The 17,742-nt window shown below is 35.4% G+C and overlaps 1 protein-coding gene across 1 annotated transcript; it reads right to left on the bottom strand.

The window, feature by feature from the left end:
- Window positions 1–6,716: 6,716 nt before the first annotated feature.
- LOC133798307 (eukaryotic translation initiation factor 3 subunit F) lies at window positions 6,717–10,152 on the bottom strand. Its single transcript, XM_062236545.1, has 6 exons — window positions 9,828–10,152; window positions 8,754–8,833; window positions 8,080–8,309; window positions 7,597–7,718; window positions 7,398–7,511; window positions 6,717–7,021 (listed from the first exon to the last, which is right to left on the bottom strand). Exons 1-6 carry the CDS (start codon window positions 10,047–10,049, stop codon window positions 6,932–6,934), a joined length of 858 nt encoding a protein of 285 aa, XP_062092529.1. The 5' UTR covers window positions 10,050–10,152; the 3' UTR covers window positions 6,717–6,931.
- Window positions 10,153–17,742: the final 7,590 nt, after the last annotated feature.

Here is a 17,742-nt window from a genome sequence, read left to right as displayed (position 1 = left end):
GTTGTAATCTCTCTCTAATTTTATAAAAGGGTGATTTTTGGTGTGGTAAAGAAAAATTTGGTTAGTTTTAAGGTTTTATGCTTATGGTAACGATTGAGCTTAAATGACAATTTTATCTACCCCTGCCTAAGCCTAGCTATAACCTGTGAAAGTCCTTTTGATTTCAAAACACGTGTTATTGACATCAGTGGAGAAGGTCAAGTGATGCAAGCGTATTGAAAATTTGGTTTGTGGAATTGTCTGGAAGGAGTTGAGCATATATGATAGAGTCCAAATGTTGCAGTCATTTTCATGATATATTTTTTATTTCCCTAATTGAATTCTACAAATTGGACTTTAAGGCAATTGAGCTGAAATTCTAGTTATTGTTATTGCAATTGAGATTTCATGAGTTTGGCAAAGTAGTATAGATAGTAATGATGGTTTAATGTGTTCGTTTTGTGTTTGTTTCGTTTTGTCAATTTAACTTAGGATTTACTCGAGGGCGAGTAAAGATTTAGTTTGGGGGAGTTTGATAAACGAGTTTTAGGCTCGTTTATGGTTCTATTTTTTAGGCTATTTTTCATTAGTTAGGGTTGTTTTATTTCGGATTTATGCTTGTTTGTTCTTGTTTCAGGGTTATTGATGTTAAGTGATGCAAATATTGAAAAGGAGCGAAAATGGAATGAAATCGAGACAGATTTGTGACTTTTGGGTGGTTCTGTAAGTAGCGCTACAGCGCTAACTTGGGAGCGCCGTAGCGCTAGGAAGAAATCTTGAAGAGGTTCGGCACTGACTTAAGCGCTACAGCGCTTGGACGCAGTTTTCAGGAAGATAGTTCCTGACTTTAGCGCTATAGCGCTACCAAAAGAGCGCTACAGCGCTGGTGCCCAGTTTTTCCCCCGTATCGTTTCTGAGTTTAGCACTACAGCGCTACAGCGCTGGTTTCGCGAATTCTGGCATAATTGGTTATTTTTTATGGGCAATTCAGTCTTTTCCAGAGGGAACTTTCAGTAGGGTTTTTGGGAATCATATAGGCGACTGAGAGAGGCTGAAAGAAGAGGACGACGGCTGGAGTAAGAACACGATATTGGAGGATTCGTCCCTGAGTTTTCTTTATCTTTTTCTGTCAATTTTCATGTTTGTAATTAAACAATTATATGGCTAGAATGAATATCATAGGCTAAATTTTCTTTTAGGGCTTTTATGTGAATCTTTTGGAAACCCTTGTTATGGTTTAATGCAAAATTGATATTCTTCTTCATCTCTTTCAATTCCTTGCAATCTATGTTAATTGTGCGATTATTGATTGATCACCTCTAATTGCTATTTTATGAATCAAATTAAAATCTGAAAAGTGAAATTTGATATGCTTTGATTGTTTGGATGCAAATTTAATTTAGAACGAAAGTATCTAGGTTATTTGCTTATTTTCTGAGTTGTGTGGCTAATGCCCTCTACATGATTCAACTTACCAAAGAAATATAGGAAGTTGTCATTTAGATTGAATTTCATAAGTCTTGACCAGATTATGAATTGTTGTTGCAACTTATTTTTGAATAGAGAGAAGGAGATATAGATGCTTGCATTAGGAAATAACAGGGTGGAAAAATAGAGAATCATAATTGTCCTAATTGTATTCTCTTTGTTAATTTGTTTAATTCTTCATTGCGCTTCGTTAGTATTTTTCTTAGTTTAAACTCTCTGATAATTGTTTAATCAAATAGAATTAAATGATTAATTGATTGGTAATTGATAAATCAGTCCTTGAGGACGATACTTGGTTTTTACCATTTTATTACGAACTGCGACTGTGTGCACTTGCATAGCTATAAATATCGCAACACCTAACATACTCGTAAACTCTAGAATTACGAATATGTGGCGAACGTACCCTACCTTACGGACGTTACACCACATTTCTCGAGCTCACAACAAACTTTGTTGTAAGTTGTTGAATGGCCTCATATGCCCAATATTGTAACGTCGGGGCATAACCATAAAAAGTGTATTTCGAATCATGTTGTACCTGGCATCCTTCTTCTTTTCATAGTTAGCCTTCTGACGATGCATGTCCTTCTTACAAGAATTTAATAGCCTCTTGTAAGAGAACTTTTCCTATGAATAGCTGAAGAAGTATTCTATGTCATCAACATCTTCAGTATATCTCGCCATATATTCAACTTTCCCTCTATGGCTCTTAGAGCCCCCTCAACAAACAAACAGAGACCCAACTTGTACACATCTTCGACCACAGTACAAGTTTTGAAAGCATTCTCCAACTGCAGAAGCTTTACTTTCTCAGTATTGTTAAAATACTCCTTTATCAAGCGATCACTGCTAAGATTCTCATCCATCTTTACTTGTGACGGTGCAGAACTGAAATTCAACCCCGTCACCAGAGCAAACTCTCTCACGCGCAATCTACAGGACTTGGAGCCCAAAAATAAATGCACCTCATCTTCTTTTTTACTTGCTATTTTCCTCAACATTAGCCCATGTACCAAAATCCTAAGAAATGAAACTCTGAAGCCAATAAGAATTGCTTGAAAGGGGATTCCTTAGCCCTTTCTATCAGGTTGAGCTCCACAAACCTTTTCTTAATATCGACCAAAGTCCTACCACCCCTATATGTGACTCGGCTAGGAAATTGATCTTGAAATGAAACAAGCAACTTCGGCATCTGCATCGACACATGAAAAAAATTGGTAAGAAAACAGAATGTTAAACAGAATCGAGCAAAAATTAAAATATATATATAAGAAAATTAAAGTAAACACTGTCATTGAGCTTTATCAAGCTCCTATCGAGCTACAACATAACCCTATCGAGAAAATCATAATCTATCTACATAAAGAACCATTGAGCATGCATCGAGCTACAATCGAGCCCATCGAGCAACATTATCCCTAAAACTATATAGACTATCGAGCATCCTAACGAGCTCTTATCAAGCCTATCGAGCCCCGTTTTATCTAAAACCATAGAACCATCGACCAATTTATACCCATCCTATCGAGCTCATATCGATCTCCTATCAAGCTTATATCGAGCTTCTATCCAAGAATTCATACCACCCCTATTGAGCTCCTATCGAGCTTCTATCCAAGCATTCATATTACCCCCATCGAGCCCCTATCGAGCTACTGGTTCAAACCCAAAAAAAAAATCACAAATTTAACAAACTCATTCCACAGATCACAGATTCAACACGCATTTCTCTTAAAAATAGATTTTGGTTCGAGATCTAACCTTTGCTTGTCGTCGTGGGAGGAAAAATGCATCGTGGGTCTCAAGTTCGAAGGGAATGAGTCGCCATGGGTGGGGCTCGACGGGGGTTGGGCGATGGGGGAGATGAATCGATTGAGAGGCTCGATGGGGTTGGGGCTCTTTGGGATTTTGGGGTTTTTGTTAGGTTTAAGAGAGAGAGAGAGAGAGAGTAGAGAGAGAAATGACAGTTTCAATTTTTTTGAAGTGTAAAATGAGAGGTGTATTTTTGGTAGAGGTGGAATGTTTAACATCAAATTAAAAGAGTGAATAGTGGTGGTTTTTTTTTTTTTTTTTTTTTTTGTAATAAGAAAGACTATTATGCATAAATTATGAAATTTCCTATTGAGAATAGAAAATCATTTTTTTTAAGAAAGAAAAGATGTTTGGCTAATGTTTTCTAAAAATATTTTTGATATATTTTTAAAAAAAAATTCTTTAATGAAAATTAATAAATATATTTATAAAGAGAAAATATGTTAATAGTTTGTAATAAATTATAAGATAAAGTAATGTGAAAGTAAAAATGATGAAAAATAAGAAGGAGATAGAAAGTAAGTAGAAAGAAAAATTGAGAAAAATGAAGTGACGAGAAAAAAAGTGATGTGAGAAAAAGTGATGAGAGATAAAAAAAAAAGGAAGAAATTAGACTAGGTGCCCACTTTTAGATAACCATTTTAATTATTACCCATTTATTAATTCTCTTACTTTTATACCCAAATTTATAATGAATGTTTCCATTATATACCCTTTCTCTACACAAGGTGTCTAAGTATGCTATACAAAAAATTGTATCAATTGCAATTGCCAAGAGTGGTACACATGCCCATTAGGATAGCATAAGAAGCCACATAACCATCATATCCAACTCTTTTTACTGTTAGTTAATAGCTTTAAATAATATTTAATAATAAAGAAACACAACAAATACATAGTTAAATTAATAGTTGAAAATCTATACATTTTATTTTGTTAAGCCTAGTAGTATAACTTTTAAGCCTTGTGGTTTAAATGTTAAAGAATCGTGATTTAAATTTTAAGTCTTGTAGTTTAAATATTAAATAGTTGTGGTTTAAATTTTAAGTCTTGTAGTTTAAATTTTAAAGACTAGTGATTTAAATTTTAAAGAGTCGTGGTTTAGATTTTAAAGGATCATAGTTTATATTTTATATGATCATAGTATATATTTTATATGGTCGCGGTTTATATTTTAATCGCATGGCTTGACTTTTAAGCATTCTGGTTTAAATTTTAAAGAGTCGTGATTTAAATTTTAAGTCTTGTGGTTTAAATTTTAAGGCTTGTAGTTTAAATTTTAAAGACTAGGGGTTTAAATTTTAAGGATCCATGATTTAGATTTTAAAAGATCATGATTTATATTTTATATGGTTGTGATTTAGATTTTAATCGTGTGGTTTAACTTTTAAGCCTTGTGGTTTAAATTTAAAGAATGTTTGTTTATATTTTAAGTCTTGTGGTTTAAATTTTAAAGAGTCGTGGTTTAAGTTTTAAGCCTTGTTTGAATTTTAAAGAATTGTGATTTAAATTTTAAGTCTTGTGGTTTAAATTTTAAATACTAGTGATTTAAATTTTAAAGAGTCGTGGTTTAGATTTTTAAGGATCATTGTTTATATTTTATACGATCGTGGTTTAGATTTTAAGCCTAGTGGTTTAACTTTTAAGTATAGTGGTTTAAATTTTAAAATTTTGTTTAAATTTTAAGCCTTGTGTTTTAAAATTTTAAGCCTTATGGTTTAAATTTTAAAGACTAGTGGTTTAAATTTTAAAGAGTCATGGTTGATTTTAAATGATCATGGTTTATATTTCATATGGTCGTGGTTTAGATTTTAAGCTGAGTAGTATAATTTTTAAGCCTTGTGGTTTAAATTTTAAAGAGTCGTGGTTTAAATTTTAAAGACTAGTGGTTTAAATTTTAAAGAGTCGTGATTTAGATTTTAAATGATCATGGTTTATATATTATATGGTCGTGATTTAGATTTTAAGCAAAGTAGTTTAACTTTTAAGCATCCTGGTTTAAATTTTAAAGAGTTGTGGTTTAAATTCAAGCCTCGTGGTTTAAATTTTAAAGAGTTGTTATTTAAATTTTAAGTCTTGTGGTTTAAATTTTAAAGAGACGTTGTTTAAATTTTAAGTCTTCTGGTGGTTTAAATTTTAAAGACTAGTGGTTTAAATTTTAAAGAGTCGTGACTTAGATTTTAAAAGATTGTGATTTATATTTTATATGGTCGTGGTTTAGATTTTAAGTCTAGTTGTTTAACTTTAAGCCTGATGGTTTAAATTTTTACAAGTCGCGGTTTAAATTTTAAGGTTTGTGGTTTAAATTTTAAAGAGTGATGGTTTATATTTTAAGCTTTGTGGTTTATATTTTGAAGAGTTGTGGTTTAGATTTTAAGCCTTGATGTTAAACTTTTAAAGGGTCGTGGTTTAGATTTTATGTCTTGAGGTTTATATTTTAAATGATTGTTGTTTACATTTTAAGATTTATGTTTTACATTTTAAGCCTTGATTTTCACATTTCAAAGAATAATTTTTCATAGATTAAATACATTCCTACAAATATAATTGTCACACATATATGACATACTATAATTAGAACGCATTTCCAATTTAACTATAATATGACAAATATAATACATATTACAATAACACTTAGAACCATGTCCTCAAATAAGGGTAATTTGAGAAGTCTCGTGATAATAATGGGTAAAATTCAACTAAATATATTTAGTGTCTAATTTGAGTTAACTACTCCTAAAAGTGGGTAAAATTCAACTAAATATATTTAGTGTCTAATTTTAATTAACTACTCCTAAAAATGGGTAGTTCTCAACTTTTCATATAAAGTAATGTGAGAAAGTAAAAAAAATACATAAAATAAATTTGTGCTGTTCTCAGGATTTTTTTTTTTTGTCTTTTGTAATTTGGTTTTTAAAAAATTGTTTATCTCAACCAGTAAACAATTTTAAACAACCTCACTTGTTTTTAGAGAACAATTTTTTTTTTCTTAAAACAAAAAATATTTTTTTAGTTACAATGCCAAACAGCTTCTTGGCTCTCTCATGATCGAGTCTAGCCAGCCATTATATGTAAAATCACCCATACCTTCCTAGAGAAAGACGATATTCTCCTCAATTTGGAGTACGAGTGCCACTGTTTGATTGTTTGTCTTGTTAGGTCTGAAATTTTATTCATTTAAAAAGATGTTCATAAATTAATTCTTAGTCTTACATCAATTTGTAAATGTATGAAGGTTGAAGATGAAGGAATGGGTGTAATTGATTTTGGATTTAAGGTAGAGAGAAAAGAATTTGAATACCCAATTTTGGTTCTCAATGGATTTTGATGGTTTGAAGAAGATAAACCTACACATAAGTATGCCATTTTAAATTATACTGGAAATTAGAGAAGACCGGATCCTAAATAGACAGAAAATTTAAATCATGGTAATCTTGTAAAATTTAACGACCACCTACATATATTTAAAAATTAATGCAAAACATCGTTGAAGGATAAATGAAGCTAAAATATTAATACAACCTTCTCTCAAATCAAAAAGCCACATTTCTCGAAGTTGGCCATCTAAAAAAAAACCACAACATTTTTTTTTGGGGGGGGGTGTCAATTGAACTCGTCTTCTACACGGATCACATGAAAATGCCAAAAATTACAGAATCTGAGCAGCAGTGTTCAACTTTTCCGCTAAACCGAGCTGTGTTCTGGTGATGCTTGACAAATACAGCAACAGCAGATGGTCCTGTACATAACCAGATTGACAGATATAAGGACATCAATGACAATATATTCATGGCCCAGGCTGCCAAATTTGCAATAGGCTGACTTCTCAACGCAACAATGGTTAGAAGCATAAAACATCCATCGACACCCATGTAAGAAAAAGTAACGCTTATGTCCTGAGACCATCGTTTTAGAAGTTGGACTGGAGGCACGTTTATTTCTTTTACTTCTTTTTTTCACCAGGTATTAGGTTAGTATTTTAGTAAATGGCTATCAAAAGGAAAAGCGTCCACAAAACTTAGGTTACGACTATGGATCAACCTCAAATTTCATATATGCACACATGAAATTAATGTTTACACAGATAATAAAAAATTCCCCACATATGATTTTACCTGCAGGCTGTCGTTGACAAGCTTATCAAAAGCTGCTGGAGGTAATTTAGGAACAGATGCTAGAGTATCCGAGATAAATCTCCCTATGTTGTTATCTGGTGCAATTTGCCCTTCCTGAATGGAAAAAAGTTGCAACATTTAACCAAACCAAGCAAGGAAAATACGGCATAGTAAGACAACAAAATCAATAAAACCTTACCACAACATTGTCAACATATTTGTAAACATCATCAATAAGGGCTAAAAGCCGCTCCATTGTGGCCTCCATTCCTTCCAAATCAGTTGGGATTTTGTCAACTGCTGTCGTCTTTAGAATATCAACTGTCATTATAGAAAATAATAAGCTTCCACTCAGATAGTCATTAATAGAGTCTAGAAATCCCACATCACAACAAGCTTTGCTTTCAACTTATACTTTAGATCAAGCTTGAAATATAACAAACTAAGCCCTCTACTAGGTTTTTTATTTAAAAAAAAATTCTTTCCAAAATGAATTGATAACATAGAAAGGGGAATAGACTATCTAAATAAAGCATACTGTACATTCACAGAAACAGAATCAGCATATTTAACAAACATAAAGTTGTTTCATCAATCCATAAAAACTTCAAATGCAAACATCAACTAGTAGAAGAGCATAACAAGAACTTAATAAAAGTGGTAATATTAAGTAAACACATACATCCAACTCGCTCAGCTTCAATCATACGAAGATCCAAAGGTATCTCTTGAAATTGTGCAGCAAGTTGTCGGTCTCCAAGAGATAGATTAACAAAAACATAAGCTTTTATGGTACCCTCTCCATTACTAAACCCCGTATCAACAGTCAAATGAACTGGGTTAGGTACTTCTCTAGAATAAAACTCATGAATCAATGCACTGCCACCAGTAACTCCTAAACCAGTTGAATACCTGCATATATTAATGGAGGCAAATTTGTAAACATAAAGAAAGTTCAAGATATACAATGTTGGGTGGCACTTGAAATAGATTTCAGAAAACATTTCTGACTTTTGAAGAGAATGTGGAATGAATCAGGAAACAAAAACATTCATGTACCAAAAAGAAGGAAAATCAACTATTTTACATATTCAGAAGAAGTTCAAAAGAATTAGGCAAGATAGAGACAATTCTTGCTCATCTAAACATCATCAAATATAACACTTGTGCTAGTGACAAAGTGTTACCAGCAAACACTAAATAAATCAGAAATACCAATAGTTACAGTCGACTTGTCAATATTTTTTATTGCATGTGGGTGCGATTACAGTAATTAGACTCCAGGAATACTAAAACATAACTCACTTACATATATATATTATTGCATGTATACGTGCATAACAATAAAAGACTTACCATCCAACAATTACTTCCTTCGGGTTCACCTTTTGGTGAGATAACAACATATTGTGATGGTAGTCAATATCCAAAGCCACCTGTAACCATATTAAAGAAGAATAACTGAATATGTAAATAAAAGATGCAGAGGATTTCAAAATGCAGTATGTTCAATAAATTTTAGTTACATCTTACTTTATTGTTCAAATTTTGTAAAAAATGATCGAAACGTATGAGAACGCAACAAAAGTACTGTTGTTAAAACCATTTCCGATGAGTTTACTTCAGTTGTTCGTCGGATAGCTTAAAAATAAAACACTCAAACGTTGATGTTTTCCTTTTTTACTAAAAATGCTTGGTAACTGGTAACCATTCTTAAATAAAACAAACTTGGAATAGTTCTTTTCACAACTCCAGGTAGGAGCGCTAAGAACACTACAATACTAAACCCATACTAGGAATAATTTATTTCACGACACAATGTACACAATGCTCCAAACTGACACCCGAACTACAAATTTATAGCGCTTAATCACATCTATGGCATCACTAATTCATCCTTTAAATGCTAAACCCCAACTAAGTATTGACCTTTCACAGTTTAATGAGTCTTCCACTTATTTGATGGGATGGTTAAGAGATTATCTATGGTTAAACTCTTCACAACTTATCAACGGATATGACCCCTTCGGGATGAATAGTTTATCGGTCTGGGCGTGGATGTTCTTATTTGGACTTCGACCACAATCGTCATCAACAGAACCGGCAGAACTTAAAGAATAGGTAAAAGACTAACAACATATATGCCTCTTATTCTATAGCAAATTTTTATTTGATTTTGAAAAAGAAAAAAAGCGCCTCAGTAAGCCGAATTGCTACACTAATAATCAGATAATTTGTATTCACTTCATTAAAAAAAAAAAATAATACATATGGAACGCATTCTATTTTCCTTCCTACTAATTCAAAAACCCTCAAATTCCTCAGGTACTCGTACATGAAATGATAGAAAGTACATATTTTAAGATATTCAAATTTCAGAAAGAAACAAATTGAAGATTAAATTGATGAAATTAACAGATAGACAAGAACCTGATCGGAGAACTCGCTGTGAGGAACAGCGTAAGAGTTTCGGATATCGACGGTTCCATCTGGCAAGATCGAGCCGAGTAGGGTTCCAATAACTCGTTCGGCCTGATCAGGTCGCCTCACATAACAATCGGATATGTTGAAGATGACTAGAGGGTGAACCTTCGCTGACAAGCTTGACGACAACGAAGATGAGAACTGCAACACTGTGTGCTCGTTCGCCATTATCTCTCTTTGAGCTCGATGGATCTGACTCGCTGAGACGAAGGGAGATAGACAGAGAACACAGTGAAGGAGCAAGAGCTAGGGTTTTTTAAGGCAGCCGAGTGGAATCGGGGAGATATAGTGAAAGCATTCGGTTTGGTTCAATGTACTGCAATTGGGCCTTCTTGTGGCAAACTCAGTAGAATGATGGGCTTGATAGGAACCCAAAGATAAAGAGCAATTGACCTCATTGGACTCATGTCCGTAGGCGCCAAGTACGATGGGCCCAAAGGTGCGACCCTAACCCATTTCTTTTGAGCTTTTCATTTGACTATTAGGAGTTCATATTACACTACTATATTTCTTTGGGCATTTTTTATGTGTGTACAATTAAAGATACTATACTCCACAAATTATGTACGTAAAAGCATAATTATAATATCCTATACAAAACATAGACAAATTTAAAAAATATAGTATCTTAATTAATGTCTTGTATTATGATATATCCTATATATTTCTCTAAAAATTAGCATGATGAGGTGGCACGAGAATATAACTTGGCAGTCACACGACAGTGTAGTTAATGAATACCTAGTTGATCCTCGACTAGACATGAGCATTCGGTTGCTCTTACCGATTGGATCTATAAGCATAGTGAGATGGTTACTGAACAGGCTGATCGTTAGCCATGACCAGAGCTGCTCGGATGGTGCGCGAAGAATGCTCAGAATTAGTTAAGACAACGTATTTATGTAATATTCAGATTATTTTATTATCATTTATTATATAAATTGTGTAAGGCCCACAACTCATTCGTGTACATTGTTAAGCCTATAAATTGAGGCCTTAGTGAATCATTATTTCTTAGGCTTTGATTCTTAAACTTTAGGAGAATTCATAGTTCAAAGTGTTTTTATACACATTTTTTGTACTCTCTCAAACTCACGAAACTCAGTTAATCCAATTCATCTAATCGAGGGTTTTGAGAATTCTACATAAATAAAGGTACTAACGTGGGTGTAGGTTATTACCAATATGGGGTCGAACCACTATAAACTTTTGGTGTCGTTATTTATTTTCATGTTCAGTTCTCACTTTATATCGTTTTATTGACTCTGTGTCGTTAGCCAAATCATGGGTCAACATTTTGGTGCTTTCATTGAGAGCCGAACTCAAGGAGATTAGTGGTCAAAAGTTAACTAAGTAACTATGGCTCCAAAATCTAAGAAGACTCAAGGTCAACAAGCAGGTCAAACATCTGAAAACCCTCAAAATTCACCTCCTCCCCAAGGAGTAACTGAAGAGGAACCTCAGGTGGAATTAGAGGAAGATAGCAGGTAGATAGACACAGAAACTCTACAAGCAGCCATGGGTATGTTGCAAGATGAGTTAGCTACTCTAAAGGCTAACCAAGAAAATATGGTTGAGACGATGAGTATGCAACAAATGGAAATTGATAGGCAACGATGGGAGCTAAACGCTAGATAGGCAGAAATGGACCGTCATTAAAAAGATTTTGTTGATGCCTTAGAATTTGCTATTCAGCTAGCTCAGAGGGTTTTACCTACACAGGACCCTTTACAAACTAAGCAGCCTCAAAATCCTCCACCTCCTTAGAACCCACCTCAACTAGAACAACCTCAAGCTACTCAGCCAGAAGGTCAGCCACATAATTCTGGTAGGCATAACGAGCAGCATTAGCCTCTACATTCTACTCGAGCAAGCGAGCAAAATCCAATACAAAATAGGGGCGAGCAGCTTCCTTGAAGCTTGAGATGCCTGGTGACTGATGAATAGGTTCTCCCTGGTCGAGGGCCAAGAAACATCCCTTCCAAAAATAGGCGGCATCCCGACTTTGTCTCTACGATCAAAGGTCCCCCCACGACATAATAATGCCCCGAGAACAACCGACCAGCGCAGGCCCCAAAGGCCACCACCTATTATCGTGATGGTTTTGGCAGAAGAGAAGGCAATGGAATGTATAGTCGGTCGCATACCCATCGGTCGCAATTTAGGAACGAACATGACTATAATGAGGGAGATTCTGAATACTATTGGAATCAAATGAGGAACGTGTTCGAGTTTTATGCCCTAATTAAAACTCAATTTCTTTGTAATCTCATTTTATTATTAATAAAAGAATAGAAATCATTTTTTACTTGGTCAATTACTTTTCTCACATGTTTTAGTTTCATGACTATTTGTTTAATATAAATTTCTATTAAATTCCGAGCATATAGCTAATTGTAACGCCCTGGATAGTCAAGACCATTACACAATGTATTTATAAAGGTGCAGGACTTGCTAATCAAGTCATTTAGTTAAAAACGTGTTTCTAAAACTATCAATGAGCTAAGGTTAAAAGGTTTTGGTCTCAAAAGATACTTTTCATATAATCCAACATTTTACACAAGGGATCCCAAAAGAAACAACATTTAAAAAGTTAGTTTACAAAATTTCCAGAGTACAATCAACCACTAGCCACTCTAAGGGAAAAACAGACATTTATGGTTCTCCTGTTCCCATCTCCTCCTCAACCGTGGCGGTTGAGCAGCTGATCATGTACATTCTGCTCTCAGAGCTCTCCAATTCAAGGCTGATCAAGTTTGCCCTTGCCTTTACCCGCACCACGTAGCACCCGTGAGCCAAGGCCTAGCAAGAAAACATAACATTATAGTACAAACAATAACAACAATTGAATAATTCTTAAAGCATGTTCACATACTTAGCATACTACATTGACCATATAGTCCACAGACATAACCAGAGAATCAACACACCAACACTCAGCTAATTAACACAACAAATTCATCAATCAATAATAATAAACAATCAACCGATAATTAGGGTCGATGCCCTTAGGTTGCACCCTCTATTTAATCCCATTGACTCTGGTCTGCTTAAACCAAGCTCAGTGAATATTAAGCTGTCCTCAGCTACCAGTGGCTGAGTCGCGCCCTGTGCGCCAATGTAAACTCCGGCACTCTTAGGCCGTTTGTCTACTTTTCACATGGCATAATACCACCCTTTATAAAGCATACAAGATAGGGAACCCTTAGTCCCATTATAAATTCACAACTGGGTGTAGTTTTCTTACCTTTAGTTTCCAAGTGTATTGGTCACGTGAGATGCTTCTTGAGCACGATCTGTTTCCTGAGCCCTAACTTATACCTAGTCACAACCAAGATAAGGGATACCATTAATAATTATAAAAGGGCTTTGAGATGAGGTTCTAGTCTCCGGAACATCGAATTTCACTAAACACGATAGTAAATTCAATCCCGAGCACCCTAGGTTAAATTCACATGCTTAAAATCCCAAAAACCCCTCATTTCCTTAAGGGTCGTAGCTCAGGCTCCCTATGCCGCGGCATGGCCCCAACCAAAGACCCATCCACGCCCAGAACCAGACATGGGCCGCGGCCCTACAAGCCCCATGTCGTGACCCGCCCTCCATCCTCAGCATTCATCAGCCTCATAAGGCCGTGGCTCACCAAGAACTATGTCACGGCCCAACCCCTTCGCACCAGAAAAACCACCATTTTTTACTCTCAAACCTCACTCAAAACCATCCAAAACTATCCCAATTCCACAACTCAATTATCACAAAACTTCTAACGCAATTCCAGCAACACAACCCAGCTAAAATTTAGCCTAGAAACTCACCAAAATCCCACTTCAATCTTTGAAACTCAAAAGCTTAAAAACATCAAAACCAGTCAAGAAAACACTAAGATTCAGCCATTAAACCATAAATTCGAGCTTACCTTCTTTGATGAACCAACTCTCCAAAAGATTTTTGAGCTAACTCCCATGTTCCAAGCTTCAATTAAATCCTTCAATATCAAAACCCATAAACACCTCAAAACTCAGCCATAAACACAGAATTTAACCACTATGCATAAAACTTGTGACTTACCTTAATTCTTGATTGAATTCTCAACTAATTCTTGAGCTAATCTCCTAGATTATAGCTCCAATCCTCTGAATTCCAGCTTAATTCCCTTGGTTTTCTCTAGTTTCCTTGAGAGAGAAAGGGAGAGAGAGAGAGAAGGGTTAGTTTAGCCTTTTGTTCTACCATTTCCTAAAGTTTCCTTAGTCTATCCTTAAGCAATTCAGTTAATCCCGAGGCTCGGGGTGCCGAAAACGTCCCCGAGGGCAAAATGGTAAAATTCCCCAGTATTCCCATCTAAGCTTCCTAACATCAAATATATCTCCAATTATTTATTTACATAACCTGATAATCTAAATAACCATCCAATGCCTGAAATACCCCTTGACTTGCCCAAAGTCAAGTATTAAGCCCCGTTGTGACTTTCCTGCTAACTAGCTCCCTAGGATCGCCTCAAGTCGCATGCTGCAGATTTACCCACATAATAATGTGGTTCTCACAATTATAGCATATAATCACATTTACATTCATATAACCATACAAGCATACTTATCATAAAATCATGCATTAAACTTAATAAATTCACACATAAACTAATTAAGCCCTCTCGGCACACTAATCAAGGCCCTTAAGCTATATTAGTGATTTTGGGTCGTTACAACTATCCCCTCCTACTGAGAATTTCGTCCTCAAAATTTATCTGAATAGCTTGGGATACTGATCCCGCATCACCGTCTCTAGCTCCCAAGTCGCTTCCTTGACCTTGCTATTTCTCCATAATACTTTAACTAATGGAATCGTCTTATTCCGTAGAACTTTATCCTTCCGATCCAAAATCTGAATCGGCCGCTCCTCATAGGACAAATTTGTCTATAATTCTAAATCCTCATACTTCAATACATGCGTCAAATCTGAGACATACTTTCGCAACATAGAGACATGGAATACATCATGAACTCCCGACAACGACGGTGGAAAGGCCAATCTATAAGCCACCTGTCCAATCCTTTCTAGAATCTCGAAAGGTCCAACAAACTGAGGGCTCAACTTGCCCTTTACTCTAAACCTCCTCACCTCTCTCAATGGTGAGACTCGCAGTAACACATGGTCCCCAACCTGGAACTCCACGTTTCTACGCTTAGGGTTAGCGTAGCTTTTTTGTCTACTCTGCGAAGCAAGCATTCTAGCTCGGATCTTCTCAATAGCTTCATTTGTCTTTTAAACCATGTGTGGTCCCAAATACTTCCTCTCACCCATCTCATCCCAATGAATGGGCGACCTACACTTCCTTCCATATAACATCTCATAGGGAGCCACTCCAATCATGGACTGATAACTGTTATTATACGAAAATTCAATCAACGGGAGATACTTACTCCAAGACCCCTCGAAGTCAATCACACACACCCTAAGCATATCTTCCAACACCTGAATTGTCCTCTCAGACTGTCCATCAGTCTGAGGATGAAAGGCTGTGCTAAACTTCAACTGAGTTCCGATGGCTTTCTGTAGAGCTTCCCAAAACTTAAAGGTAAAAATAGGGTCTTAATCAGATACAATAGACTTAGGAACCCCATGGAGATGAACTATCTCCCTCACATACAACTCTGCATACTGTTCCACTGTGTAAATAGACTTTACTGGCAGAAAATGAGCTGACTTGGTGTATCTGTCCACTATCACCCACACCGAGTCATGAAGTCCCACTGCCCTAGGTAGACTTCCTAAAAAATCCATGGTAATGTCCTCCCACTTTCACTCTGGGATACGCAAAGGCTGAAGCAATCTCGCTGGTCGCTGATGCTCAGCCTTCACTTGCTGACATGTCAAACATCTGGCCACATACTCCACCACATCCTTCTTCATCCTAGGCCACTAATATAATGTCCGTAGATCCTGATACATCTTCGTGGTACCCAGATGAAGCGAGTATGGCATAGTGTGAGACTCATCTAGTATCTATCGTCTGATCCCTTCATCTACCAGAACACAAATCTTTCCCTGATTTGCACATTAGTCTCAGAAGCAGAAAATTCCTTAGCTATCCTTGCTAAGACATGTTATCTAACCTCCTGCAACTGCGCGTCTACTAATTAACCCTCCTTGATTCGCTCTAGCAGGGTCGAATGCAAAGTAACATTAGCCAACCGGCCCACCACCAGCTCTATCCTTGCCCTGGTCATCTCATCAACTAACTCTTTGGAGATCTGAACAAAACTAAATAACTGCCCCGAGCCTCTCTGGCTCGATGCATCTACCACAACATTGGCTTTCCCTGGGTGGAAAAGAATGTCACAATCATAATCCTTAACCAACTCCAACCAACGCCTCTGTCTCATGTTCAGATCCTTCTGGGTGAAGAAATACTTCAAACTCTTATGATCAGTGTATATCTCGCACTTTTCCCCATACAGATAATGTCGCCACACCTTCAGTGCGAATACCACTGATGCTAGTTCCAGATCATGGGTAGGATACCGCTGCTCATACTCCTTTAGCTGCTGCGATGCATAAGCTATAACTTTCTCATTCTGCATCAAAACACAGCCTAAACCCACACAAACCAATTATTCCCTCCCGGCACACTAATCAAGGCCCTTAAGCCATATTAGTGATTTTGGGTCGTTACACTAATCATATTTATAGTGACGTAATCATAGTGGAATATAAATATGACTATATGTTCAAAAATAAGTTAGTCCTAAGATTAGTCAGTGCACAGGATTTACATTGACTTGTCAATCTACGATATAATCTACTTACACATTGTAGTGTTATGTTTTTTCTAGAACATTAGCAAAGTAGATAAGATCGAATGTATTTGTTACATCGGACTGGACCAATATTGACAATAGATAAGATAAGTAAACATACCGTTATTATCTATTCTAGTCATATCATATAGTTGACCATAGGTCAATTCAATCTCAATTCTGAGTGGTTAGTATTCTAACTGATTGCATTATTTGAGTTCTTTGACTTGTTCGTTACCAGCTTGCCCTACAGACTAGCCCATACTTACATCTTGGAAACTCTGTAGTATAATTGAGTGGGAGTGTTAATCATAGATATGAACATCTATAGCTTCTGATGAAGAAGTAAAACGATGGTTTCCTTTTAGTTTGGTTCGAGGTGATAAATGATAGAGATCTTATTTCAGTAATTAATATTAGTTTATTGAAATATCACTTACAAGGAACTAAGTGTTTTAAGGATAAAATACAATGAGGGGTAAAACGGTATTTTAGTCCCATCTCATTGTAGACCATCTATAGAGGATTGAGTGATAATTATGGTTGTAATAATGAATAATTAATAACATATCTATATTGTTTATAGAGCGTTCTATGAATTCAATAGTGCAATTCCGAGTCTTTAGTGGAGTCATAAGGAATTAATAAGTTAGTACATTTATTTGTTAAATTTATGATAACTTATTGGAGCTTGATTTCATAGGTCAATGGTCCCCACAGTACCTTGGATAAAATTATCTAGATAGTCTCAATTAATTTATTTAATTATAAATTAGAATTATTAAAGTTGACCAGATAAATTTTGGATAATTTCACAGAGTTATGCAATTTAAAGAAGAAAATAGATTTTAGGGCAGATTTATTAATTAAGACAAATTGGTGTATAAATTAATAAATAAGTTTAAATCAATGTTCAAATTATAAATAATTAATTTGATAAAAGATTTAAATAATTAATCAATAGAAAATAATACGGGCCTTGAATTTAAGTCCAATGGCTTATAATTAAATGAGAAAATTCGCTGACCTAAAGCATATGATAATTTCAACCTAATGACTATTATTAC

The sequence above is a fragment of the Humulus lupulus genome, chromosome 8 (assembly GCF_963169125.1).
Source record: "Humulus lupulus chromosome 8, drHumLupu1.1, whole genome shotgun sequence".
In the NCBI taxonomy this organism is placed as follows: Eukaryota; Viridiplantae; Streptophyta; class Magnoliopsida; order Rosales; family Cannabaceae; genus Humulus; species Humulus lupulus.
The sequence above is the reverse complement of the archived record's forward strand: the minus strand, read 5'-3'. Positions and strand labels throughout refer to the sequence as shown.